We start from the raw sequence: 26,412 nt of genomic DNA on the forward strand, positions 1-26,412 counted from the left end.
CAATACGTTATAGTCTGAATTCAAGAGATTCTGACTGAGCAATTATCCAAAATAGATTTTAAAAAGATACATACAGATAATCTGCCAGATAAGCAAATACTTACACATTATCTTCTACACAAATTTTTGGCCCAACTACGTTGGCTGCTCCACTTGCCATTTTGAAGGCAAAGTGCTTTTCAGGACAAGCCTTCGAAATCCCACATTTATATCTGGGTGGTTTTGTAGCTTTAGAAAGGAAATAAATATGATTTAGATATGACAGTAAATAAAAAAAATCTAAGGAAAAGGTGGAGGGAAGTCACAAATAATCTCAGCCTATGTAGAGACACAAGGTGGGTGAGGTAATATCCTTTATTGGACCAACTTCTGTTGGCGAGACAGACGAGCTTATGAGCTTACACAGAGTTTAGCCCTTGAGGAAGAGCACTATGTAAGCTCAAAAGCTTGTCTCTCTCACCAACAGAAGTTGGTCCAATAAAGGATATTACCTTACCAACCTTGTCTCTCATATATTCTGGGGTCAACATGGTGACAACAGTGCATAACTCAGACTGTATACTCAATTCTGGGAAAAAGCACTTCACAAACATTCATTTAATCTCACTTGTGAGGTAGGTGCATATCTCCTTTTTATAAATGGAGAAACAGATACAGAAAAATTATGGACCTGATCCAAAACCCACTAAACTCAACGGGAATCTTTCCATTAACTTCTGTGGCTTTTGGATCATTCCCTAAATGACTTGCCTGAAGTCACATCAGAATTTTGCGGCAGAGGTAGAAACAGAACTTACATCTCCCAGATTCCAGTCCTGTGGCACATGCACACACACAACTTTTCTCCTTGCTTAAATAATGTAACAAAGACATCTTGAATCAAGTGCTTAAAAGTAGATCCCTGCATGGATACTAATTTATATCCGCAGATACAAATTAGTATCTATAGAACCACAACTGCGAAAGCAGCAGAACGTGGGGCCGCCGCCCCCAGGAACCAGCGCCCCGTGCCGGCAGCTTCTCCCATGCGGCTGTACCACCCCGAGTCCTGCCCCTGTCCCTTCCACGCAGAGGTCTGCATGACTGCGTCTCCTGTCTGAGGTCTGTACAGCCGTGCCGGAGGACAGGGCTGGGGGCGGTACCGCTGTGCCAGAGGAGTTGCCAGCGGGCAGCCCCACGTTCTGCTCCTTTTGCAGCTGCAGTTCCAGAGAGAGTCCTGTGGTACCTATCGGGAACCCTCTTCAAAATGTATTAATACTCAAGAGCCGCATCATATATCCTTCATAAGAAACTTATTTATACTTCGATTAATAAATAAATAAATACCAGTTACTGTAATCTGTCTCTATCCAGGAATAAAAGTAAACTTATTTCCCACATATCCTATCTTGTACTTGACCAAAAGAGCACAAAGAAAATACTGATCAATACACACATGGAACTGCAGCTTAAATACTGTATATGTAACAGTAAAATTAATTAGGTACAATATCACAAACCATTAAAATACCTATTCTGACATATGCTGATCTAACAAATGCAATTCTCTGGTTAAACATGAAACAATCTTCTATTTTGAATCTATTCTCATTGCATTTTTATGTGCAGGTGGCAATTTTCATATCAAAGTGACAGTCAGTATTTAAAAGTCACAGCAATATTGTATATACAGACAAAAGTAAATACACACTGCAGTAACTGTGGCATATGAAATACTTACGGCGTGCAGCTGCCTCCAATGCTGATCTAGCTAAAAACACAGAAGAAAGTTTTTAAAAAACTTTAGTTACGTTTTTTAAAAAGCTTTAGTTACAATGATATTTCATTTGTAAAATGTTTATAATCCCATTAATTTGGTCTTTTGCAGATCTATAAAAATATGTTTGATTGTTTATGATACTCCATTTAATACCTCCCACCATCATATTCAAATATAAAGCACAAACATTTACAGTAAGACACACAAAAATTAAGGGGCCAAATTTTGAAATGCAGTCTAACATTTTGTGCTTCAAGTTTTGGTTGGCCAATTTCAGATACAGAGGATTTGGTAATAGATATGTTGAGCTCCCAGAGATCCCTGAAGTTGTAGGTGCTCAATCCCTCTGAAAAAAAATCAGAGTGTAGGTGTCTAAATTTGAACTTGACAAAAAATAATTGACTACCCCATAAGTACTTAGCACATATTCAGGGTGAAGTGGTCCCTTAGAATATGCGTTAACTACTTATGCTAAACTAACTGTTTGATCTTGTATTTAGCTATGACACAGAAGTAACTTTCCCAGGCCTGAAAAAAAGCTGTGTAGCGTGAGAGCTTGTCTCTCTCACCAACAGAAGTTGGTCCAATAAAAGATATTACCTAACTCACCTTGTCTCTCAAACTTCCTGGGACCAATATGACTACAATCAGACTGTGCACTCTTGTTATACCCTCAGTCTAAAGACCATTTGACTAAAACCACAAATACTATTAAACATGATCTGTGCATGAATACAATCTTGTTTATATTTTGAATGTGAACTTCTTAAGCTAAAATATTCACATTAAAATTTGTAAATATTAATATTTTACCTTTTAATGCTGAACATAAAAGTATATTCTTAAAAACATGAATTCTTCTGGAACATGAACATGCAAGGCTAACCATGGAAAGAGCGTGTAGTACTTAATCTGTATTCAAGGCCAATTAGATTTGTGCGGGGAAAACAGTTAGAAGTCATCACTTACCAAACAGGTTTCCTAAGTTTGTATCCATTTTTATCTCAAATACTTGAGATATGACATAAAATGTCAGTAGAAATATTGAGACAGCTACCACCAACTTTACAGCACCTGTTCAGAACCACAGAAAATAAAGTTTTTGGCATCTATTTATATTTTACAATTTATACATATCAGTTTTAAACACAAAAAATAAACTGCATGAGAAATCCACAGTGAATTGTGTTAAAAAAAGCTATTACAATGCTGCCAGAAATATGTTACAAACTGTGAAATGAAGTAAACAAAAAGTATGTACATGAAAAATAAATCAAAAGTGAAGCTTCGTACTGTCAAGGTGTGAACTTAAATCACTGCTATGGATAACGATACTGTGAGGCTCAGCTGTACCTCTGACTGCTATGTTCCACCCTAGGATGGGGCACCAATTCACATCTCACAGTTTATCAATAGCATGTTGGAATCATAGAATCACAGAAGATTAGGGTTGGAAGAGACCTCAGGAGGTCATCCAGCCCAATCCCTGCTCAAAGCAGGACCAACACCAACTAAATCATCCCAGCCAAGGCTTTGTCAATCACATTGGCATTTACAGAACAATATATATGCTAGATTGGGATAGTCAATAGGTGAACGCTGGCCAAATCTGGACTGCCAGACCCTTCTGAGTGGACTGCAAAGGTCAAACGGGCTGAAGCCAAGCTGGGGCTGGAGCCGTACCTGCTCTGCAGCACAGGGCCCTACTAGCAGGGGGTGGGTGGCTGGGCTAGGCTGAAGTGCACAGTGTGTCCCCGAGTGGTGCAAGCGCACCCCTACCCCCGCCAGCTCTGTCCTCTGCCAGCTGGCAGCAACGCAGAGGCCATGTGAGCGAATGAGCAAGTGCTGGCATCCGGGCTCAGTGAGTGAGGCAGCAGGAGCCTCTCCAGGAGGGGTGGGTAGGGAGGTGGCAGGCGATCAGTGGAGGGGAGCCCGAGCTGGGTTGCTGGCCCACCAGGAAAGCGGGGCTGTGAAGCGCCTCTTGCTGGGCCACCTGCCCTGCCATGGGGCCTCAGAGCCCAGCCAGGAGGGGTGACAGAGCCAGGCCCTGGCTCCCAGCCCTGGGAAGGGGGAGAGGCCCATGATGGGCTGGCGTGGCGCTGACTGATGGGCTGGCGCTGCATCCTGGCCATGTGCCAGCTGCTCTGCCAATGACAGGAAGCAACACTGCCCCCCACTTCAAGAGTGAGGCTGCAGGTACCCCTAACAGTACCCCCCAAAATCCCTGCCAGCACCCCCCAAATACCCCTCCCAGTCTCACAAACCCCTCCAGCACCTCTCCAAATACCCCTGGCAGTGTCCTCTATCTAGGAACTTGAAAGATGGTAACCCTATGCTGGGTTGGAAGCAATCAAGAGTTTGGGGAGGGGAGCTGGGTGGGGGCAATTGGGGGGGGCTATATACCTACAATAATTTTATTTGACAAAACTACAGTTAAGGCCACATTTTACTCATGGGTATTTTTAGCAAAAGTCATAGACAGGTCACTAGCACTAAACAAAAATTCACAGCCCATGACCTCTCCATGGCTTGTACTATATACCCCTGACTAAATCTTGTGTGCTCTGGAGGGGGGGACTCCAGGGCACCACAGGTGCTCTGGAAGGGGGCCCGGGACCGCTGCTGGTGTAGAGTTGCCAACCCTCCAGGACTGTCCGGGAGTCTCCAGGAATTAAAGATTATGTCATGTGATTAAATCACCAGGAACACATCCAACCAAAATTGGCAACCCTAAATTGGTGCTCCAGGGCAGGGGGCGGCGGCCTGAGGACAACCACAGGCGCTGGGGGGGTGGTGGCCAAGACTGCCCCAGCAGCGGCTGCGCCGGGGCCACCCAAGCTGCTCGGACCAGAAAGTCACGAAATCCGTGACCTCTGTGATAGACTCGCAGCCTTAACTATAGTTAATACTCTTGGTAACCCAAGTAAATTCAAAACTTAAAACAGTTTTCTGAAAGTATTTTAATGCTAATGTTTGCATCTATTTGACATTTTATCTATATACTTTCTCAACGTCTCAGATGTAACTTATTACATCTTTCCTGGAGGTTATTTTTAGGTTATACAGTGGTTTGATTTTATTTTTCAAGGTCACATCTACCAAAAAAAGTAGATTTTGGAACAGGATATATAGTAAATTAGACAGATGGTGCATGTTTTGTTGATCTAGAATAGGCAAGAAAGTGTGGGCAGACAGTACCAGCACCAAAGAAACACCACAGAATTCTAAGCCCTCCCGTGGAATTGTATGGGCTCTCTCTATAAAAGAGAAAACACATTTCTAAGAGAGCACTTCCTTTAATCTTTGAACTAAAAGCACTCCACTAAAGTACTTGCTTACTATAGCTAAGAAACGTCAACAGAAGAAGAGAATGTGTTACGGGGTTTAGCAACAAGATTACAGACAAAAATTTTACCAGGTTCTGCCCTAATTGTGAGCTCTTGGCAGGGCTGACAGCAGGAAATAAAATGGGGAAGATTATCATAGTAGACAACCACCACTGGTGACCCAATTCACCTTCCAGAAAACAGAGCATTTCCCAGTCTTACCAAAATCTGCCCACTCCTGCTGCAGCATAAAATGGACTTTCACCAGACCCCCAACAGGGAGTCTGTTTGAACTAAGCTCAGATGTAAGCATACCTAATACAATTAATAAAAATGTATGTTCCATGCACTATTCCTTTATCACAGCCTGAATAATGTTAACTTCAATGTTGAGAAAGCATGCTTTCTTCCTGGATTACTTTGAAGCAACTGTTACTAAGTTAACCTATGAATCGAACTGCTGAAAAGTCTAACAGTTTGTCAGACTATTAACTAGAGCACACACACATTCCTCCTGCAACACAACAGTACAAATGTACATAGCAAAAGAATGCCTTAAAATTCTTTAGTTGTGATACAGATGTAATACACTATTGAATTTTCTTTGAAGTTTCCTGCTTCCTTTCTCGTAGGTAAATAGGCTTCTCAGAGACCTCTATTTCTGCTCTCCAAATGCTACGTTTATTCAGCTTTCACTCCCTCAGTTTCTTTCTGAACTCTATCCAGTCGGTCTCTGATATGCTGTTACTCCTGAGGGAATTCTGCACCAAAAAATTAAAAATAGCGCCCACAATATTTTAAAATTCTGCACATTTTATTTGTCAATAAATAAATGTGGCTTCAGCATGGCAGTGGGGAAGCACAGGCCACTGGCTGCACTGAGGTGGGAGATCACCCTGAAACCCCCACCTCCCCCAATACAGGGACTCGGCAGTGAGGCTGCACCTGACCCTGACACAGTGCAAGGGCTGGACCTGCCCCAGAAACACTCTGGGGCCCTCTGTGCCAGGTGCACCAGGTGTGGGTTGGCAGGCTCAGCCCAGCAGGATCCAAGTGTGGAGGGGCTTAGGGTGTATGGGATCCAGGTGCGGGGCAATCTGGGTGCGGGCAGCTCAGTGGGACATTTGGATGCACAGGGGCTTGTTGGACGGTTCCGGGTGCAGGGGCAATGGGACTCTGCAGACAATCCAAGTGAAGGTGATTGGGATTCATTGGGGGGGGGGGGGTGTTGATGGAGTGGGGGTCCAGGTACAGCTGCTTTGGAATCAGTGAGGTAGGGGTCTGGGTGTGGGGGGCTGGTCGGAGGAGTTCATGGGTAGGGGAGTAGGGCTTGTCAGGGTGAGGTTTCGATGGTCGTGCTTAACAGGGGAGCCCCAGCTGCTGCCAAGGGATGCCGCATGCTGGTCTCCCTCTTCCCCCCCCGTGATTCCCCTATCCATTTTTCTTCTCCATCTCCCTCCCCTCACTCCCCCATCCCCCTGCCCTATTCCACCCCCACTTCCTTCCCCACTGCCTCTTCCCCTCCACCGGCACTCACTGTTGCACAGAAAAGAGGAAGGCTCCCAGCACACAGAAGGGGAGCTCAACTGGCACTAGGACCCAGGAGGTGGCGTTCAGCTGCAGAGTCAGCTGAACCAACATGCAGCCTCCTTCAGCTGGGCAGCTCTGCGCTTGCAGAAATGGGGCTGGGGGGCCCAGTGGCACATAACCCTGTGTGGCCCCCACACCTCACTTCTGTTTGGAGGGGGGGCAATCCCCTGCCCAAAACTGCACCCATGGTCGTTGCCCCTGCCCTCCCCAGTACAGCTTCCCTTTGCTTCGCTGCAGTTTTCTGCAGGCAAGCACAGGAATTTTGCGTGTGTGTGTGGGGGGGGGGGGGGGGGGGCGGCAATTCTGCATGCGCGCAATCACACAGAACCCCCCCAGAAGTAATGCTGTATTCCTTCTATACAGGACATTTCTAGTTATTTCTTCTCTCTGTTTCGGAAGAGTACCCATTTCTAATTCCTTCATCTTAGTGACCTTTGCCTTATAAATACCAAGAACACTCGTAACATTTACATCAAAAACATATCTTGAAGTCCTGAAAAATTTCGAATTCCATTTCTTCCTATTGTACTAAACTTCACTGTATACATGTGTATATCGCTTCTTTGGGGTTATTTACTAAAATGACTGGTGTTTCTTTGCACTACGATTAGAACAACTGATATTTGTTTAAAAGATTTAAAGATATATAAAAAGATCCATCAGACATCTGATGTGAAAGGTGCTAAATACACTTTTTAAATTTAGTGATGTATAGAGTATTTTTTGCATTCCTTTGAGATGTCTCTCATATCTAGGATACTAATAAACAAAGACTGGACCGCAGGAGGAGTTATTTTGGCTGAAAGTGGCAGATAAACATTTAGCCATTTCATTAGACATAATGTTTTCTTCCAATAAACTTGAACCTCTCCCCTGCAAAAAGTCCCGTTTAGTAACTGAAATGCATATACAATAATTCAATGAACTACATAAAGAAAGCTGGAAGCCAGGGTTACATTGAGAAACTCAGAGGAAGACCAAATTCACATTTGCTTCTTCTTTCTGACCTTCAGGGAAGCTGGATGGTACTGGTATGGAGAAAATAAACATACACGATTTTTTTTCTGCCATTCATGATTGCTTAATGCCATACTTCACAGACAGCTAAAAATAGCAAAGCAATACTGTTTCCATTAAATTAAAGCTGTGGTGCTTCTTTCAGAAGTTAGATATAACAAAAAACATCAGGATTATCCTTTACTCATTAATGCAGTATATGGCTTATTTTAAAAGTCACATAAATCTGATCCCAGTGACTGTTTTTCTTACCTGCTACCCTCATGTTTAGTCTTGTCAGTCAGTCAGTAGCACAATTGCACTAATCAAACCACCTAAAAGGAGAAGACAGAAGGCACAAAAATTAGAACTCAAGGCAAATAAGAAATTTTACTACTGTTTTGTTTGTTAATTCGATCACAGAATTAGGGTTTCCAAGCTAGTAGTGCTAGTGACGATTTTGCTGATCACTTAATAGTTAGCCCGCTATTAAGCCTTGATTTCTTAGTGCGTACAGTGAAAGAGTATATTGGATTGATTTCTGATGCACTGCTCTCATTTGTCACTCAAGTATAAAGCAAGCTACCTGAATGTTTTGTTATTCTAATCATTCATTTCTGAATTTAACTAAATCCTTCATAAACTCACCTTATTTTCAGCCTGTTTTGATATGACACATTATACTCTCAATCAATTACCAAGGAAATCGGATGATGTCCCTGGTTTTCTTGAAGGTGTTCAATTTGTATTGTACAAATGTAAACATACAACATGGAGGGTGCACACACAAAAAAACCTATCTGCACTCTTTCAAATTTCTAGTGACCTTCTGTACCAAGATTATGTTTTATTGAAGAGTGGCATGTCAAACTTGAGGATTTTCTCTCTAGATTATAGTTAAAAAATAGTTAATGACCACATTGCAAAGTCTGTGCACAAAAAAACTCCACTTTTCTTCAGCAAAGTAATGTCTGAAATGCAAGAAGAAAAGATACGTACCTTGATAAATCTATTCACCTATATGCATTTTATTAGTTAAATTTACAGATGGCAACTGTAGAAAGTTGGTGCTTAAAAGGGCACTCCAAGAACAGTGCTCAGAAGAAGATGGAGCTAAGATAACCAAAATACGCCCCCCCCCCCCAAGCGGTAAGCACACTTACCTGAGGACTACATATGATATGTAAGTTTGAATTTTTAAAATTTAATCTGAGTTAGTTATCAAAATATTGAAAGTGAAAAGGTATACATTTTGATATGCTCAAACAACTAAGAGAACTTTACTAAATTAACATGCACGCACACACACAAGAGCTCACAAGAATGAGAAATTTAAATTCCAGAGATAACTTTCCAGAAAAGTTACAAGTATCTGAAAATAGGGGATTAGACTGATAGTACTGCCTCAGCCAGAACTTCAGCATCTCTACAGTGACAAGCTAATTCTAATCTAAAAAGGTATTTCAGAAAACATCTGCAACATTTATAAAACTTTCACATAAAATGGAGTGTTTGTAAATAAATTGTTATTGCACAGATTATCTTTCAGTTACTGGAAAAATCAAATGCACTTCCATAGCACCTTCCAACTGAAGATCTCCAAGCACTTTACAAACACTACTTGCAGTAAGCCTCAAACAATCCTGTGAGGATGGTTAAGTATTATCCCCAATTTTTAAATGGCAAAACTCCCACAGAAACTTCCAAAATTTTCAAACTAAGATGCCAAGAGATTCTGAGCACCTGCTGAGAACCCAATGAAAGGTTCAGGACTCTGATCCACTGAAAAAAATCAGGCCAGAGGTGTCTAGGTTTAGTCAAAGTGTTAAAGTTTTGGCTATTCTGACACTGGATAAGTAATTTAGGAAGCATTTGGCTGAACACTGGAACAAAGGAGACAGCGTTCTCTAATATTTATTGATAAGGCCTCAGAGGCTCTTAAGAACCACTGTAATATGTACTTCCGTACCTGTGGCGTGAAAGGGTTTTCACATTTTTCACTGAGCTGAAATTAGATTCTGCCTGGAAGCTTAGCAGGAAAAGATTAGGCTACTAAGCTATTTACTATTTCACTCGCTCATTTCTTACCATTTAATAATGCATAAGAAACTCAGATTCAAGTTACTAGAGCCTGCAACCTGACTCAAACCTAACAGGACCCAACTTCAAGTGTCAAGTTCGCATTGGTTTGGAAAACAATAGACTCCTGAAGGCCCAATTCGGCTCTCCTCCCCAGGCCTATGGTGATGGCGCTGCTTGACCTGCTCCTGCCGGACACTGTCACCACACTGTGCTGTGTTTGCTGGGGAGCACATGCGTCAAGGAATCACAGAGCCTCATCCCGCAGTGCACACACCCACCACAGCAGGAGCAGTGCACGCAACTACTGCCGTGCCAACTTCACAGGAAGGAGAAGAACCAACCCGAACCCAAGAGGATCAGTTGTTTTCCAACCTGACACAAACCTGACATCTGTAGTCGGAAAATGACTCGACCCTCTTAGGCTTGGGTCAATTTGGGTCTGGGTTAAAAATCAGGCCCGAGAAGACCTCTACAAGTTACCTTAAAATGCACACGATACTCAGACCAATAATGTAGCCCGTAACCAATATCTCCTTTGGATAAAAGGAAATCTGCGTGAAATGGAAAAGAATGTGTAAATGAATGGTTGATGCCTAATATAAGGCTTTATGAAACAGCTGTATATGACAGTACCACAACATCCTGAGACTCTGTGCTTTTGAATGCTACAGCAGTGAAAAAATCCTATTTGCTCTACATCGTTCAGAAAACTCTCTCAACCCTACATAAGCCCTGGGAGAGGGTGAACTTTCCACTATTCAAGCAACTTCTTTTGGCTTGTATTCAAAGTAGCACTATTGAGTTCAGAGATCCATGTTATAGGTAGGGTGACTATGATATACTGCTTAAAGTTTTATGGGAGTAAGGGTTAGTAGTGAGGAAGATAGTAAATGAAAGGAAAAAATTGAAAGACCTGAGAAACCCTCCTTCTCTCCACACAAAGAAAGAGACCAAGACCTTAAAATATCAATAGGCACTTTCAAGAGTAGAGAGGAATTTGGTGCTAAATGTTCACTGCTTACACTAAGAGTGAAACTTTCCTAGCATATCCATCACAAGCTATACAAAATGTCCAGATGATAAGTAATTGGCCATGAGCAAGCACACTGACACTGTAGGAGATCGCTATCGGTGTAGGCAACTGAGAAACCTCCTGAGAATCCCCCACCACCACACACACACTATTTATTTCAGTATGCAGCTAAATGCAGAATCCCTCACCCTCAATACAGTAAAAAGAACAGGAGTACTTGTGGCATCTTAGAGACTAACAAATTTATTAGAGCATAAGCTTTCATGGGCTACAGCCCACTTCATCGGATGCATAGAATGGAACATATACTAAGAAGATATATATATATACACACACACACACAGAGAAGGTGGAAGTTGCCATACAAACTGTAAGAGGCTAATTAATTAAGATGAGCTATCAGCAGGAGAAAAAAAACTTTTGTAGTGATAATCAAGATGGCCCATTCAGACAGTTGACAAGAAGGTGTGAGGATACTTAACATAGGGAAATAGATTAAATATGTTTTTTTCTCCTGCTGATAATAGCTCATCTTAATTAATTAGCCTCTTACAGTTTGTATGGCAACTTCCACCTCCTAAGGCACCCCTTGTTTCCCTTACTCACCAGGACCTAGTTCCAGTGATGACAGGGGCTTTTTGTCTGTACCAGGCCTGCAAACCAGTACTGTTTTGAGACTGGTGAAAACTCTTGCCCTTTTCCTTCCAGATATTGCATAGGGCAATACAAGTGGCATTAGGAATACTGGCATTCAAATGGGTATGCAGGTGAGTGCCATCTTGCCTTCAGTTGGCCAAGTGCACATTCTGTCACCATCCTGCAACTGCTCTGTGTGCAATTAAACCTCTCTCTTCCAGGTGCTCTTGTATCATGGTACAGCGTCATGAGCTGTGGCAGCAGAGAGGAAAAACAACAGTGGGCACAGACACCCCATTCATAACCATGCTATTTGAACGCAAAAGGATTTCATTCCCGCCTAACAAGTAAATGCCAAACCACCTCGGCACCCTTGCCAGTGCATCCCACACTGGTGTTAATAAACTTGCCTTTATGGTTGGTCATGTCATAAATATAAAGGGGTTGGTAACAACCTTTATGTATGCAGTAAAATAAAATCCCTCTTGGCCAGAGGTACAGATTAACCCCTTACCCGTAAGGGGTTAATCAGTTCAATTAACCTGGTTGGCACCTGACCAGAAGGACCAATGGGGAAAGAAGATACTTTCAAATCTGGGGCGGGGGGAAAGGCTTTGTTTTTGTGCTCTGTATGTGTTCTCTAGGGAGACAAAGAGAGAGACCAAGCAAGTAATCCAGCTCCTACTGAATGATACATCTAAATTACAGGAATAGTAAGTAATAGCAAGGAAATGCGTTAGTATATCTTTTGTTTTAGCTTGTGAATTTTCCCTATGCTTAGAGGCAGGTTTATCCCTGTTTTTTGTAACTTTAAAGTTTTGCCTAGAGGGGAATCCTCTGTGTTTTGAATCTGATTATCCTGTAAAATTACCTTCCATCCTGATTTTACAGAAGTGCTTCTTTTACTTTTTTTTCTTTATAATAAAGTTCTGTTTTTTTTTTTTAAAGAATCTGATTGGTTTTTAGTGTCCTAAAAACCCAGGGATTTGGTCTGTTCTCACCTGTACCAATTGGTGAGGATATTATTCTCAAGCCTCCCCAGGGAAGGGGGATGAAGGGGCTTGGGGGGAATATTTTGGGGAACAGGAACTCCAAGTGGTTCTTTTCCTTGAATATTTGTCTAGCTCACTTGGTGGTGGCAGCGAATACAGTCCAAGGACAAGAAGGGATTTATGCCTTAGGGAAGTTTTAACCTAAGCTGGTAGAAATAATCTTAGGGGGGTCTTTCATGCGGGTCCCCTCATCTGTACCCCAGAGTTCAGAGTGGGGAGGGAACCCTGACAGGTCAATACCTGAATAACAATCAAGTAATATCGTTTACGGTTAACATATTTATGTGTTCCTTGTGGTGAGCAAACCATGGGCACACATGCACCATCAATGATCCCAGCACCGTTCAGGAACCCCATTCTCTCAAAGCCAGCTATTACTTCAGGCACAATAGCTATGTCCATCACCCATAGGTAATCAACAGCAATAACTGCCTCACAAATCACCACTACCACACCACTAACTGCCAACTTGCCTACACCAAACTGGTTAGCTATAGATCTATAGCAGCTAGGGGTAGCCAACTTCCAGATGGTACTAACACGCCACTTCTGGACTGGTACCAGCCACCCTTATTTTGGATACTCTGGTGCTGGAAGATTGGGCCAACCTCCTAACAGATCTCCATGAAAGTGGCTGTCCTCACACAGAACTTCTGGAGCCACTGGTGGTCATCCCAGGTCTGCATGACAATGTAGTCCCGCTCTGCGTTTGTGGTCCTGCACCAGATGTACTGGTCTTCACAGGGGGAATCTACAGCAATTACAGCATGCATCAGCTGTCTCCACTGTGCCATAACAGCATCCAGCCAGCATGATTATCTAAAGACCTGCTGATGCCTCCTGAGGGTCACCAACCACTGCTGAAATGACGTCAACCATGCCCCATACCTTCAATCCGCATCCTGTTCCAACAACAGAACAGCCAAAAGCAGGAACAGTTCATCCACTGGTGCTGGATCCATGACTTAGCACCAGCGGGAATGGACAGAAGTGAGAAGTATGCAGAGCTGGAAGTCCCTCAGTTTAAAGTGCTGGAGATTGAAGAAAACTTCTGCACAGGTGCTCAGGAAGGACAGACAATTTCTTCCACACCGCACATAAAACAATTCCTAGAGGGACTCGAGTTAGTCAGGTGCTAAAAACTGTGGAATTCACCCCAGAAATATTAGCTGTGAACCCGAGTTACCTGCAGTGCCAGTGTGGATGTGACTACAAGGGTATGAGTCAAGTGCAGCTCTGCAGAGTGGGTGACTTGGCTAATCCGGGTACCAGGAAGCTTGAGACAGGGAGGATTTTATTTATTTTTAATACTATGAGAAATATATTTAGAAGTTGAAGTGTAGCTGCAATTACCACCTATTTGATAGCTCACAAAAAAACGCACACCACCACTTCATATATTCTGAAGTATACATAGCAAATTATAGCAATCATATGTTCAATCATTCCATAGTAGCTAAGAACAAAATAAATGCGTTAATTAAAATCAGAAAGCAGTTACTTGCCAACCCACTATTCCCACTGGTAAAAAGCATGACTAGAACGTGCATACACTGTATTAAAATCATATTATGTACGTATTTGTTTTTTGTATCGCTGAAAATATCTAGCTTTGTCATGATAAGCATCCCCATAAAGCACTGGGTCCTAGTAGCTAGCTTGATACTACAGCCCATTCTAAATGAATATACCATGAAAGAGAAGCCTCAACAAAAATAAAAGAAGTCATTACAAATACTTCCTATTGAATCAAGCCCAAATTTACTGCAGAACAAGCGATTTATTCCCCCAAGCCGCTGAAGAATGGTCAAATCCCGGTGAATGGTATCAGGACAACATTGTAAGAATTAGATCCACACTTTTTAAGAATGAAATTCACATGTTGCATGGAGAACTGATGCAAACACATGATCCACATAAATGCATGTGGAATACAAAGAGACTAGTCACACAGGGGAAATCTAGATCTCTTGCAAGGCTGAGGAACTCACAGGAGTATCCATGCAACCACTGAATAGACCATTATTTGAGGGAAGGTGTGCTGCAGTCCCTGAAGCAGGGGGACAAAATCCTAAGCAGCTCCAGTGGCCCAAAACCCTCATATAAGAGGGTGCAGAGAGGCAGTAACCACTATTCTAGTCACTGGGTGGGAGTTGCAAGTTGAAAGGGGCTGCGCTGAGTTACGTTCTGCCTACAAACCGATGCTCAAATTTAATTACCCCCATACATAGATCATCATGCCAGGCCTAATCATATGAGCTGTGAGAGGAATTAATTTCACATCAAATACAGTTCCTATGCAGAACACACCTTACCTAATAAGCACATATGCTCTGACTTTCTTAATACTTAGCTTAATATGTGGTTCTTATATACAGTAGATCCTCAGAGTTAAAAAACACCTCTGGACTGGACGTTGTTCATAACTCTGAAGTGTTTGTAACTCTGAACAAAGTATTACGGTTATTCTCTCAAAAGTTTACAACTGAACATTGACTTAATATAGCTTTGAAGCTTTACTATGCAGAACAAAAATGCTGCTTTTAACAATCTTAATTTAAATGAAACAAGCATAGAAACAGTTTCCTTACCTTGTCAAAAAAATTTTAATTTCCATTTTTAGTAGTTTATGTTTAACACAGTACTGTATCATATTTTTTGTTTGGTTTTGGTCTCTGATGCTGCATGACTGCGTACTTCTGGTTCCAAATGAGGTGTGTGGTTGACCGTTCCGTTCGTAACTCTGGGGTTTGTAATTGTAAGGTTCTACTGTAGCATTTTTCCTACACATATCTCAACGATCTTTACAATACTACACAATTATACTGACCCCTATTTTACTGATGGTGAAACTGAGGCACAGAGAGGTGAAGGGACTTTCACAAAATCATGCAGCAAAGTAAGCACACAAATGGGGGGAAAAAATTACAGGATTGAGCCCTAAAATCTAACCCCTCCTACCCTATTTATAATGAAAAAATTAGATCCCAGTATGAACATGTAAATCTTGAAAATTAAATCTTACTGAAATTTTGACTCAGTCCAGCAGCCCTTATTCACATAAATCATCCCTTTGAGTTTAATGGGATTGTGTGTGTAAGGATTAAACAATCAGAATTTAAATTAACAAATTCTACTGAATTAAAATACAACATTCTAAATCAACATTTCCCTCCCACCCCTGTCTGGCTCTGCCAGTGACTTGTGTCTTAACTGTGACTGATTTATATACTAAAATAATCTAGACAATGAACTGCATATTTTTGTGTATACACTACCAAACCCATCATGAGCACTTAACAAGCAGTAAAATATCCTAAGTATTATGCCCTATTACCATATACAAAATGGAAAATAAGGATTTGGAACGATTGCTACACACAAATTTCAGAAAATATTTTACAAATATTTATCATTAAACTCCTAAACTCTTGCTGTAGTATCCTTCTCTTCTTAAAATATTGCCATTTATGCATCTAAATCAAGTTCTCTCCTATATGCCCTGTCCCACCTGTGCCGGATGTGGAGCTGCTCTATGAATACCATATAGTTACCTGCTTATTAGGGTCTTTACTGTATGGTTTCAGAGTAGCAGCTGTGTTCGTCTGTATCCGCAAAAAGAAAAGGAGTACTTGTGACACCTTAGAGACTAACAAATATATCTGAGCATAAGGTTTTGTGTGCTACAGCTCACTTCATCGGATGCATGCAGTGAAAAATACAACAGGGAGATTTTATGTACACAGAGAACATTAAACAATGGGTGTTACCATACACACTGTACAAAGGTGAGCGATTACCAGCGGGGGGGGACACGACACTTTTGTAGTGATAATCAGTTTATCTTCAGGCTCCTTACAAAACTTGTTTTGCCACATGGGCCCAATGTTGGTAGCCAGCAGATAAATTGCACTATCAACAGTTAAAATGACTCTTTGTCCAGAGGCCAGTCCTGTTGCTGCTGGGGAGCTGTTCAAGCTGACACCCAGGGTCTGCTGAGGTGTCTAAAGAAGCTAGGCCTATCTGGCCCACAATCACAGAATGCATAATGACAGGTTTCAGAGTAGCAGCCATGTTAGTCTATATTCGCAAAAAGAAAAGGAGTACTTGTGGTACCTTAGAGACTAACCAATTTATTTGAGCATAAGCTTTCGTGAGCTACAGCTCACTTCATCGGAATGCATCCGATGAAGTGAGCTGTAGCTCACGAAAGCTTATACTCAAATAAACTGGTTAGTCTCTAAGCTGCCACAAGTACTCCTTTTCTAATCACAGAATGGTACGGTTTTAACTAAGAGGGACTGTTAAAAAAAATTTCTCGAAGTGCTTTATTCCTATTATTAAGATTAAACAATACTTTGGTTTAAGTCAGCTGTTTGGTGTCAGACTCCCAAAGAGAAGAACAGGTGCCGAATCCAGTGGGACTTGGCTGGGAAAACATGCCTGAAACACGGGGTAGTACCACACCTGGTCTAAATGTGGGAGAAATATGGAATTCTACCCCCGTGAGGTAAAGATACAAGGTCTAACACTTTAAGAGGTACACTCAAACAGAGGACAGAGATGCAGCTAGTCCTCCAAGTGTACCACCACTCATTTAGTAAAGCATGGAGACAAACTTGCCATGAAATTAATAGAAAATTATGTGTCACTGAAGCCTCCCCTCAAGCCTTTGACATTTAGCTATCACAAACAGGTATACTCTTGACTAGTGAGAAATGCCAGCCCATCTGTCTTACTTAATTTCTGTGATATGTTAAAAGCAACTGGTATGTGTGTATTTATGGTATTTAGAATCTGAAAGGAAGAGGCTGGATGGAGACGATATAGTCTTTACTGCTAGAAACTTTGACCTTGATCCAACTATCAGCTATTGATTGCGCTCTGATTCCAGCACATTAGGACTACCAGTACTGCTACAGCTACTGAGTACTATTAACATTCTGTTGTATGGGGACTAGGTTAAATGCTTTAGTGTTTAGTAGTAGAATGATTACAAAAATAAAAATAACTACAAACCTAAAAAAAACCTTCCTCACAAATAGTAATCCTACTGATATCAAAAGGACCACTAGACTGTGAGTAAGCATTTGCAGTATAGGTGCCTACTCCTTTAGACCTCAACCCTACAAATACTTATGCATATCCTTTATTTTACTCATGTGAGTAGTCCCATTAACTTCAATAAGAATACCCCGGTGAGTAAAATTAAGCATATGCACAAGTGTTCACAAGATCAGGGCCTTAGTGAATTATTTCTATACCACAAATGCACAATTGAACTCTATAACTTAATATAAAATATTATCTGGTTATCCAGTGTTTTCAGTCCTTGACAAGTGAGTAATTTTAGTGTGAGCCATTTAGATGGGTTCATGTATTTTTATGTAATTATTATTAAATAACTGTTCACATTTATATAATGCTTTCCATCAGTTATCAAAGGCTTTTACAAAAGTAGGTAAGTATCATTATATCAATTTCACATGTGGGAAAACTGGAGTAAAGACCAAGGTCCCATAGATAGATAGTGGCTCAGGCAAAAATGGAATCCAGGGCAGACAGGGCTTTACACTATCTAGTCGCATGTAGCTACTACAGTGACAGATGCTCAAAGATAGGTAAATATAGATAATAAATCTATAATAATAAATCTTTCTACTTCACAATCAAGAAGTAGAAAAACTGGAGATCAAAGTGATGTACTAGGTCATTTAGACCCAGATCCTCGAATAAGATCCATGAGGATGTACCCAACTGCAGAATTGGTTCCTTAGCTCATTACCCTGCCAATGCAGGACTGGTCCCTACAGCAATGTCTTTAGTGCAGGGGCGGGCAAACTTTTCAGCCGGAGGGCCACAAAGGGTTTTGGAAATTGTATGGAGGGCCGGTTAGGGGAGGCTGTGCCTGTGCCCCTGCCCCCTATCTGCCCCCCCCTTGCTTCTCGCCCCCTGACGGCCCCATCCAACCCCCCCGTTCCCTGATGGCCTCCCAGGACCCCTGCCCCATCCACACACACCCCACTCCTGTCCCCTGACCGCTCCTGGAACCCCTGCCCCTGACTGCCCTCCACTGCCCCATCCAAGCCCCCTCCTTCCTGACTGCCCCCCTGGGATCCCTGCCCCCATTCAACCCCCACCCCCCATTCCCTGCCCTCTGACCGCCCCGACCCCATCCATACCCCCCGCCCACCACCTCAAACTCCCCTGCCCTCTATCAAACCGCCCTGTTCCCTGCCCCCTTACCGCGCAGCACAGAGCACTGTGCTGATGTAGTGTAGTAAATTGATCTCCGTAACTGCTACCAGTAGCACATTCCTACGCAGAGCAGTTTAATACATTACACAGGCAGCATGGTGCACTGAGGCTGCGGGGGAGGAGGAACAGCAGGGGAGGGGCCGGGGGCTAGCCTCCCGGGCCAGGAGCTCAGGGGCCGGGCAGGAGGGTCCCGTGGGCCGGATGTGGCCCGTAGTTTTCCCACCTCTGCTTTAGCGTTTTGTTGAACGTCAGGTTATCCATAGACAACTTTTGTATTGATGATTTCCATGATCAGTTAAAGAACATTTAATAAAATGCTAGTTTAAAAAATTACTTTTTCTTCTTTACAGCAGTATTTCTTCCTTCTCCCACAACATAAGGGGTTTGTCTATATTAGAAAACTGACAGAGTTAACATAGTACAATCCCCTTAGTATGAACACAGTTCTATCAATATAATGGTACTTTACACTGGCTTTGCTATTCCCAGACAAGAAAAGGAATAACTATGCTAGTATGATACATTTGTATAACTGTCTCCACAGTAGGGCTTTTACCAGAGTAAAGTCACACTGGTTTAAATAAAAAAAAAAGTCAGCCCCTTAATTGACATAGTTATACTGGCTTCAGAGTAGCAGCCATGTTAGTCTGTATTTGCAAAAAGAAAAGGAGGACTTGTGGCACCTTAGAGACTAACAAATTTATTTGAGCATAAGCTTTTGTGAGCTACAGCTGATGCATCCAATGAAGTGAGCTGTAGCTCACGAAAGCTTATGCTCAAATAAATTTGTTAGTCTCTAAGGTGCCACAAGTCCTCCTTTTCTTTTTATAGTTATACTGATAAAACTAGGCTAGGTCTTTAGAGAAACTAAAGCTTTTCACTGTTGGATGATTGACGGCATCAGAACTGGCATCAGGCTACAAAGTCACATAATAGGATAAAGATGTGAAGAGAGAAACAAAGGTACACAATTAAAAACTGAAATGGAAGGGCTAATTCTATTTTTTTAAGTTGTTTTGTACCAATAGCAGCTGATTGCAAACAGTGAAAACCAGGAAAGCCCATTTCCGTTTACAGCTATTAATACTGAAGTCCTAAATCACTGTAAGCATACCCAGTCAAAAGGTATCAGACATCTGCACACTTTATCTCCTCTCTGTGAGGAATGCATCCATAGTACTAGTTTGGGAAGTGTCCAGCTCTCTCTCTACACCTGAAATACCTCTCTCCACACACTTCATCTCTGATTCAATGGCCTGGAGCCCGCACACAAACTCTCATTTCCACCCGACTCCGTCCTTTGGTCCTGTGCAAGCTTAAATTTACGGGTTTCAGAGTAGCAACCCTGTTAGTCTGTATTCGCAAAGAGAAAAGGTGCCACAAGTACTCCTTTTTGCTTACATTTACAGTCATTTTTCCCTCCCCCCCCCCCACATTGGAGCAGGGGGAAATACAGAGACCGGGTGCAGAACAGCCCAGTTTCCCCCCTTTTAGGAGTGTGGATTGGTGGGGCAGCAGCCCAAGGAGGAAACTAGTCTGCGGAGCAAGGGAAGAAGAGCAAAGCTGCCAGGGACGTTCAGACCCCAGGAGAGGGTCACAATGGAAAGGGCTCAGGGCGGGAGGGTGGTTTATTTTGCTGGCAGAGGAGGCAGCCAAAGGGGAGGAACAAGGGGCGCAGGCCGGGGGTGAGGAAGGGGGAAGTGAGACTCTGCGGGTGAGGGAGGAGAGCGGTGCAGGGCACCTCCGAGCTCCGGCCGGTCCGAGCGCGGGAAGCCCAGCGGGAGGTGGGAACGTGGCAACGGGGCAGGCGAGGCTCGGCGCCGCTAGAGCGCAAAGGGCACACGCGGGGCGGAGCAGAGGGCACAGGCTGGCTGGGAGGAGGGCGGGCGCTCAGGGGGCGACCTGGCCGGGGACACGCCGGGCGAGGCGGGGGCGGGCTGCGCAGGGTCTCTGAGCCTGGTGGGCGCGGCGGGCGCGAGCCCAGGCCGGGACGCGGGGAGCCGCTTACCTGCGCTCCGCCCGGCCCCTCCTCACTCGGCGGCGGCTGCAGACTCGACCCGGCTCGGCAGCAGCCCAGAGGGCAGCGGAGGAGCAGGAAACGGAGCAGCCCCGCCGCGACAGACGCAGAGGCGGGGAGAGCTCGCCCGCCCCCTAGTGCTGGCGGACTCGGGCCAGAGTCTGCTCCGCGGCCCGCCCCCGCCCACCGACAGCCCCTCCCCCACGAACCCGCCCACCCTCCTCCCTTCGATCCCGGAGACCTCTCCGCCCCGCCGGCTGCTGGGCGCGCCCCAGCCGGGGGCTCCGAGCTGCTGGGCCGGGCTGGGACGGGGAGGAGTTGCCCTTGCCCTTGCCCTTGCCCTGGCCCTTGCCCTGGCCCTGCATGGCTGCTCTTGTTGGGGAGCTCAGCTCCCCCCTCCCCCTCTCCCGTTGGGCTCAGGGCTTATGCCTCCAGTGGCTCCAGCTAGGGCTCGGAGTGCCTGGGCTTGGGGCTTCCCCACCCCCTCCTGCACCCCAGCCCCCTGCCCCAGACTCAGCCCGGAGCCCCCCTCCCACACTCCGAACCCCTCGGTCCCACCCAGTCCAGAGCCCACACCCCAACCCCCTGCCCCAGCCAGGTGAACGTGTGTGTGTGAGGGGGGGAATGGAGTGAGTGGGGCAGGGCAAGGGTGTTTGGGTTTGTGTGATTAGACAGTTGGCAGCCCTACTTCCACCCCCAACGACTCCTGCCTCTGGGAGCTCCTGCCAGGGCTCATGGCTTCCGTCTCCCATGACTCCAATCAGGACTCCGGGCACCCCGACTTGGGGCTTCCGCCCCCTGTGGCTCCAACCGAGGCTCTGGGTGCCCAGGCTTGGGGCTTCCGCCCTGCAGCTGGGACTCGGGGCATCCAGGCTTGGGGTTTCAACCCCTGTGGCTGCAGCCGGAGCTCGGGGCACCTGGGCTTGGGGTTTCCAGCCCCATGGCTCCTGCTAGGGCTCGGGGTGATGAGAATCAGGGCTTCCGCCCCTGGGGCTTCTTCCGGGGCTTGGGGCACCCATTTTTCTGGGGGGCCCCAAATCGGCCAGGGGCCCTGTATTAATCCTCCGCTGGCTGCGACTAGCAGCCAGGAGCCCCCAGTTGGGCTGCTCCCAATAGCATGGGACCCACTTTCGCCTCTGGAACCTCCTCTAACTGCAGGAAGCTCAGCAGCTGCTCCCTTCTGAGCCCAGCTTTGAAAGCAATGCTGAGGGTGGAAATCCTGTGACCCCACTATGACGATACAATCCCATTTTGGGTTGGAACCTTCAAAGTTACACCACTGTGAAATTTCAGATGTAAATATTTTTAATCATTAAATCATTAAATTTAATCATTTAATCATTAAATTGACCAATTTTAAAATCCGCTGGCTGTGAAATTGACCAAAATGGACCATGAATTTGGTAGGGCCCCACTCATGACTTCAAGTGAAACAGTAAAGTTACTGGAGTGGAGTGTGGGGAGGAAAATTGCTGGTGCCCATCTTTTGCAGGGAAAAAGGGCCACTGAGACATAAACACACACTTTATCACCAAGGCTACCACAATCCAGCCTCAAACCCCGACCCCAACCTTTACGCAAGGGCTCTTCCCCTGCCATCCCTCCTACTGTCCCCCCCATACACACAATTAACCCCTACCTTCACACAAGGTCTCTTCTCAAGCTCCAAGCTACTGCCCCCCCATCCACCCACCCACCCCCAGATTTTCCCCTCCCTCTAGCCACCCCCAATCCCTACCTTCACATCCCACTTCTCCTACCCACTAACACAGAGTCACCACCAGCTCCCCTGTTACACCTAGAATTGCCCCACAACTTCCCTTCCACCCCCCCACCCGTGCTCTACCTTCTTCCCTCCATGGAGTGTGGGGGAAACTTTCTGGGCATTCCCACTGGCAGGGGGTGTGGCAACCAGCACCGCCCAGCTCTGCTGTCACCGTCCCCTACCCCTGGGGGCAACAGACAACCGACCTTCTCCATGCTGGCCCCCGGTGGTGATGGAGGACACACACCCCTCCCCCCGGTGTGAACCTGCATGGTGGAGATGGTGCCCCGGAGCCTGCAGCCAGGCATCAGGGTTGCTGGGAGGGTGACTACCAGGAGTCACAGCACTGCTGCCGTCCCTGGCCCTCCACTCCAGGAGAGCGGGGGAGACTTGGGGCAGGGGGAGACCAATCCAGGACCGGAGCCCCCACGCCATGCCACATGGGGTAAGCGGAACCCTCTCCCTGAACCATTCCCTTGCTTTGGATAATTTTTTTTTGGTTCACTCCACGGCCACCCGCTTCAACTGGGGTGGTTTGCAGCGTGGTGCAGGGCAGTCTGGGAGTAGTAGTGCAGCTAGTGGCGCAGGTCCAAGGGACCCGGCAGAACGCAGTGAACTACAACTCCCGCAACACCCAGTCCCTGTTGTGCCTGTGCACTGCGCTCCCTGGGCATCTGAACATTTCAGCGGGCTCTGAGAAGTTGCTGACTCTTTGCATTGCAGGGCTGTGGCCAGGGCCAGATTAACCTTTTGTGGGCTCCCATGGGCCCCTTCCAAGTGTGGGCCTGGCGCCATTGTAAACCCGGTACTGGCCCCAGAGCCCTGCCCCCTCACACCAACACCCCCACCTCAGGACCTCACTCCCACACACCAACACCACTGCTCCACCACCCCTCTCCCCCACAAGAGTCTCATGCCACGGCCCCACCCCACACAAACCCTCCTCAGAGCCGGTCCCACAGCCCCATCCCCACACAGCGACACATTCTCCTGAGGGCCTGTCCCACGGCCCCTCGCCTCCACACTGACACCCCCACTCCAGGGTCCATCCCCATGTCCCCTTCCCCCATGAGAGGTCCACCCCATGGCCTGTCCCCCACACATTGACACCCCCTCCTCCGGGCATGAGCCACATCCCTTCCTTCACATCGACACTCCTGCCCTAGGACCCCTCCCCCACAAACTGACACCCCCTCCCCAGGGTCTTCCCCAGGGGTTCATCTCTCCAGGTATGTCCCGCACAAGTGCCACTCTCAGGAGGCTTCCTTCCACCAGGTTTGGCCCCCACAGCTAGGCTGAAGTGACTTGCCTGCAGCAGCAGAGATCTTGCAACAATAATCAATGCAGCAATTCCACATTCACTTTTGTTTTCGGGTGAGCAATTTAAATCAATGGACAAAGATCAACATTCACTGTTGAAGTCCTGTGCACCTGAGCTTCTCCTGCTTTCTGTATGCTACCAGAGTCATGGCCACTCAAGTATTCCTGGTAGGTGACCAGACAGCAAGTGTGAAAAATTGGGATGGGGGTGGGAGGTAATAGGAGCCTATAGAAGAAAAACACCCCAAAATCGGGACTGTCCCTATAAAATTGGGATATCTGGTCACCCTAATTCCTGGTGGCTGCTATGTTGCATTCCATGGTCATTTGGTGTCCTGGATTTCTCCTGTGTCACACACAGCTGCCACTCAAGACACTGATTGTAGATAGGAATAATAGAACTCTGGTTCTGTCCTTCCAAAACGTAGGTCCCAACACGAGCTATAGAAGAATCTCTTTTTCCTGTATTAGTATTAGGCCTTGTGACATACTCTTGAATAGGTTTGATATACCATCCACTAGAGAGCACTGCTGCGTATAAACTATGGCTAGTACATTAGAAAATTATTATTTCATAGGGAATAATGCTGTCCCCAGCTTCTGACAGTTAATTTAGTGAATCCTCTCTATAAATAAATCATAGCTGTGTACTATGTCAGATTTGTATTTTGCTATATGCACATGTAACTCTACAGTTGCTACACGAATCATAAAATGGAACCTTACTTCTGTTTATTTAAATTCTCAACTTGTGATAGGAAGTATTATTATATTTGTTTTAGAGGCAGCATAACTGGAACACAGAGATATTAAGGGCATGATTTTCAGAATTGTTGAACATCCACAGTGGGAGCTAAGGGTGCTTTGTATCTCTGAAAATAACCTTAACTGATTTTCCTAATGTCACACACAGGAAGTATGTAGGAAATTCAGAAATAGAACCTAGATGGTTGTCTTTTCTATCCTAACCAGTAGTGCAAGTAGGATGGTACTCTCCAGTACACAGTACTGGCAAGAGATTTTTAGTGGGTATGGGGTACCAGAAAGACTTGGGGCTAGCCCCTGCATCCAGGAGTGGGGGCTGCGCTCTGCTCCTTAAAGGAGCAGAACACTGCTAGGAAGGGCATTCATTCTTTATATGGCTTTAGCATTTCTAACAAATTAACAATGTTAACATATGCTAACGAACTTAAACAAAGGCCTTTTTAAAGTTTGTTAGCATATGTACTGTGCTGTTAAGTTGGTCAGGAGTCCTGGGAGGGTGTGGGGGAGGGAGGAACGGAAGTAGTTTAAACAATGTTTTTGATTCTGTTTCTCTCCGTTGGTCTGAATTATCCATGACATTCATCTCAAAGAGGCAGAGGTTCACAGATTTGCAATCCTAAAAACCTGTGTTATGCTTTAAACCACCTCAGCACATACGAGGTTTATGAACATTAAAAAGTTAACTGCAAAGGAACACTGAAGCCCATTAACCTGAATGTGTGCCAGCCAGTATGCTGTCACTGACTAAATGTGCAGTCACACCTGAACAGCTGAAAATTAACCTTACCCTTTTAGGCTAAACAGAGTCATGTCACTGGCTCCATCTCTGTTGTTATATAACAGATAACAAAACTCCAGCGGGGCATGGTGCTAGCACACAGGGTCTCACGTACGTGGTGTGATTTTTCAGAATCTCTTTTGGGAATAGTCATGTAGGTGAAATAGCTGGTACTTATGATTATGCTATTTCTATGTATGCATTTCTATGCATGTATATTAACCTTAGTATCTGAAGTTATGAATATTAGCTGTGTTTGTTTCTGTGGTAACACCCACAAGGTATTTAGCCAGCACATGAAGGGACAAGTTAAGTTGAATGGTCCATTAAGGAACACTTAGCTCACAATGGACCCTGGAAAATGCCTGTCTCCACTTAATGGACTTTTTGTGAACGTTCTAACTAGAATATGGGTGGGGGTGATGGACATGTAACTTGCCCATGTGACTCCAAACACCATCTTTCACAGTTAGAACAGATTTCCCTTTACTTGTCACTTGGCAGAAGCTAAAAGGCCCTGGCCTGGAAACATCTCCATTTTGCCTCTTTCCTGCTCCAGCTTCTGGACTATGGACATATACTAAGGGGAGCTTTCTAACCAAGGGACTGAGGACCTTAAGGTAATCTGGAGCCTTCATATTTCCTTGATCCTTTGTGATGGACTTATGAGTTGGATATGGTACAGAGACTGTTCTAGCCTCATTGATTGCTGTTTTTTCCCTTCCAATGGACAAAGATCAGATGTCTGCTGACTTTCTCACATGAGTCCGCAGCCTTTGATACCTGTGGTATAAGTGACATAGCTCTTGCTTGAGTGTCTTTGTTCTTTCCTCGCCAAATGTCAAAGCCTGTTCCCATTGAACTCAATAGCAAAACTCCTTTTGATTTTAATGGGAAAAGGATTTGGCCCCAAGAGATCAGAGAATGTGATTTTGATCAATTGCTTATCTGTCCAGAGACAGTTCTCATGCATGTTCTGCCAGGTTGATTTTGATTGCCCCTCCTGTGTGTCATGCTGAGGAAAATAATAAAACA

General features: G+C 45.0%; 1 protein-coding gene across 2 annotated transcripts in view; it reads right to left on the minus strand.

The window, feature by feature from the left end:
• Window positions 1-20,882, minus strand: part of FAM3C (FAM3 metabolism regulating signaling molecule C) — a 60,402-nt gene extending 39,520 nt beyond the window's left edge. Inside the window, exons 1-5 of one of the 2 annotated variants that reach the window (XM_074942314.1) lie at window positions 20,741-20,882; window positions 7,945-8,006; window positions 2,729-2,833; window positions 1,721-1,750; window positions 105-228 (exon numbers count right to left, since the gene is read on the minus strand). In XM_074942314.1, coding sequence (XP_074798415.1) covers window positions 105-228; window positions 1,721-1,750; window positions 2,729-2,833; window positions 7,945-7,957 — 272 coding nt within the window. In that variant the 5' untranslated portion in view covers window positions 7,958-8,006; window positions 20,741-20,882. The remainder of the gene's footprint in view (window positions 1-104; window positions 229-1,720; window positions 1,751-2,728; window positions 2,834-7,944; window positions 8,007-20,740) is intronic. The other variant, XM_074942313.1, reaches the window with a different exon arrangement.
• Window positions 20,883-26,412: the final 5,530 nt, after the last annotated feature.

This window comes from Natator depressus, chromosome 1 (assembly GCF_965152275.1).
Source record: "Natator depressus isolate rNatDep1 chromosome 1, rNatDep2.hap1, whole genome shotgun sequence".
In the NCBI taxonomy this organism is placed as follows: domain Eukaryota; kingdom Metazoa; phylum Chordata; order Testudines; family Cheloniidae; genus Natator; species Natator depressus.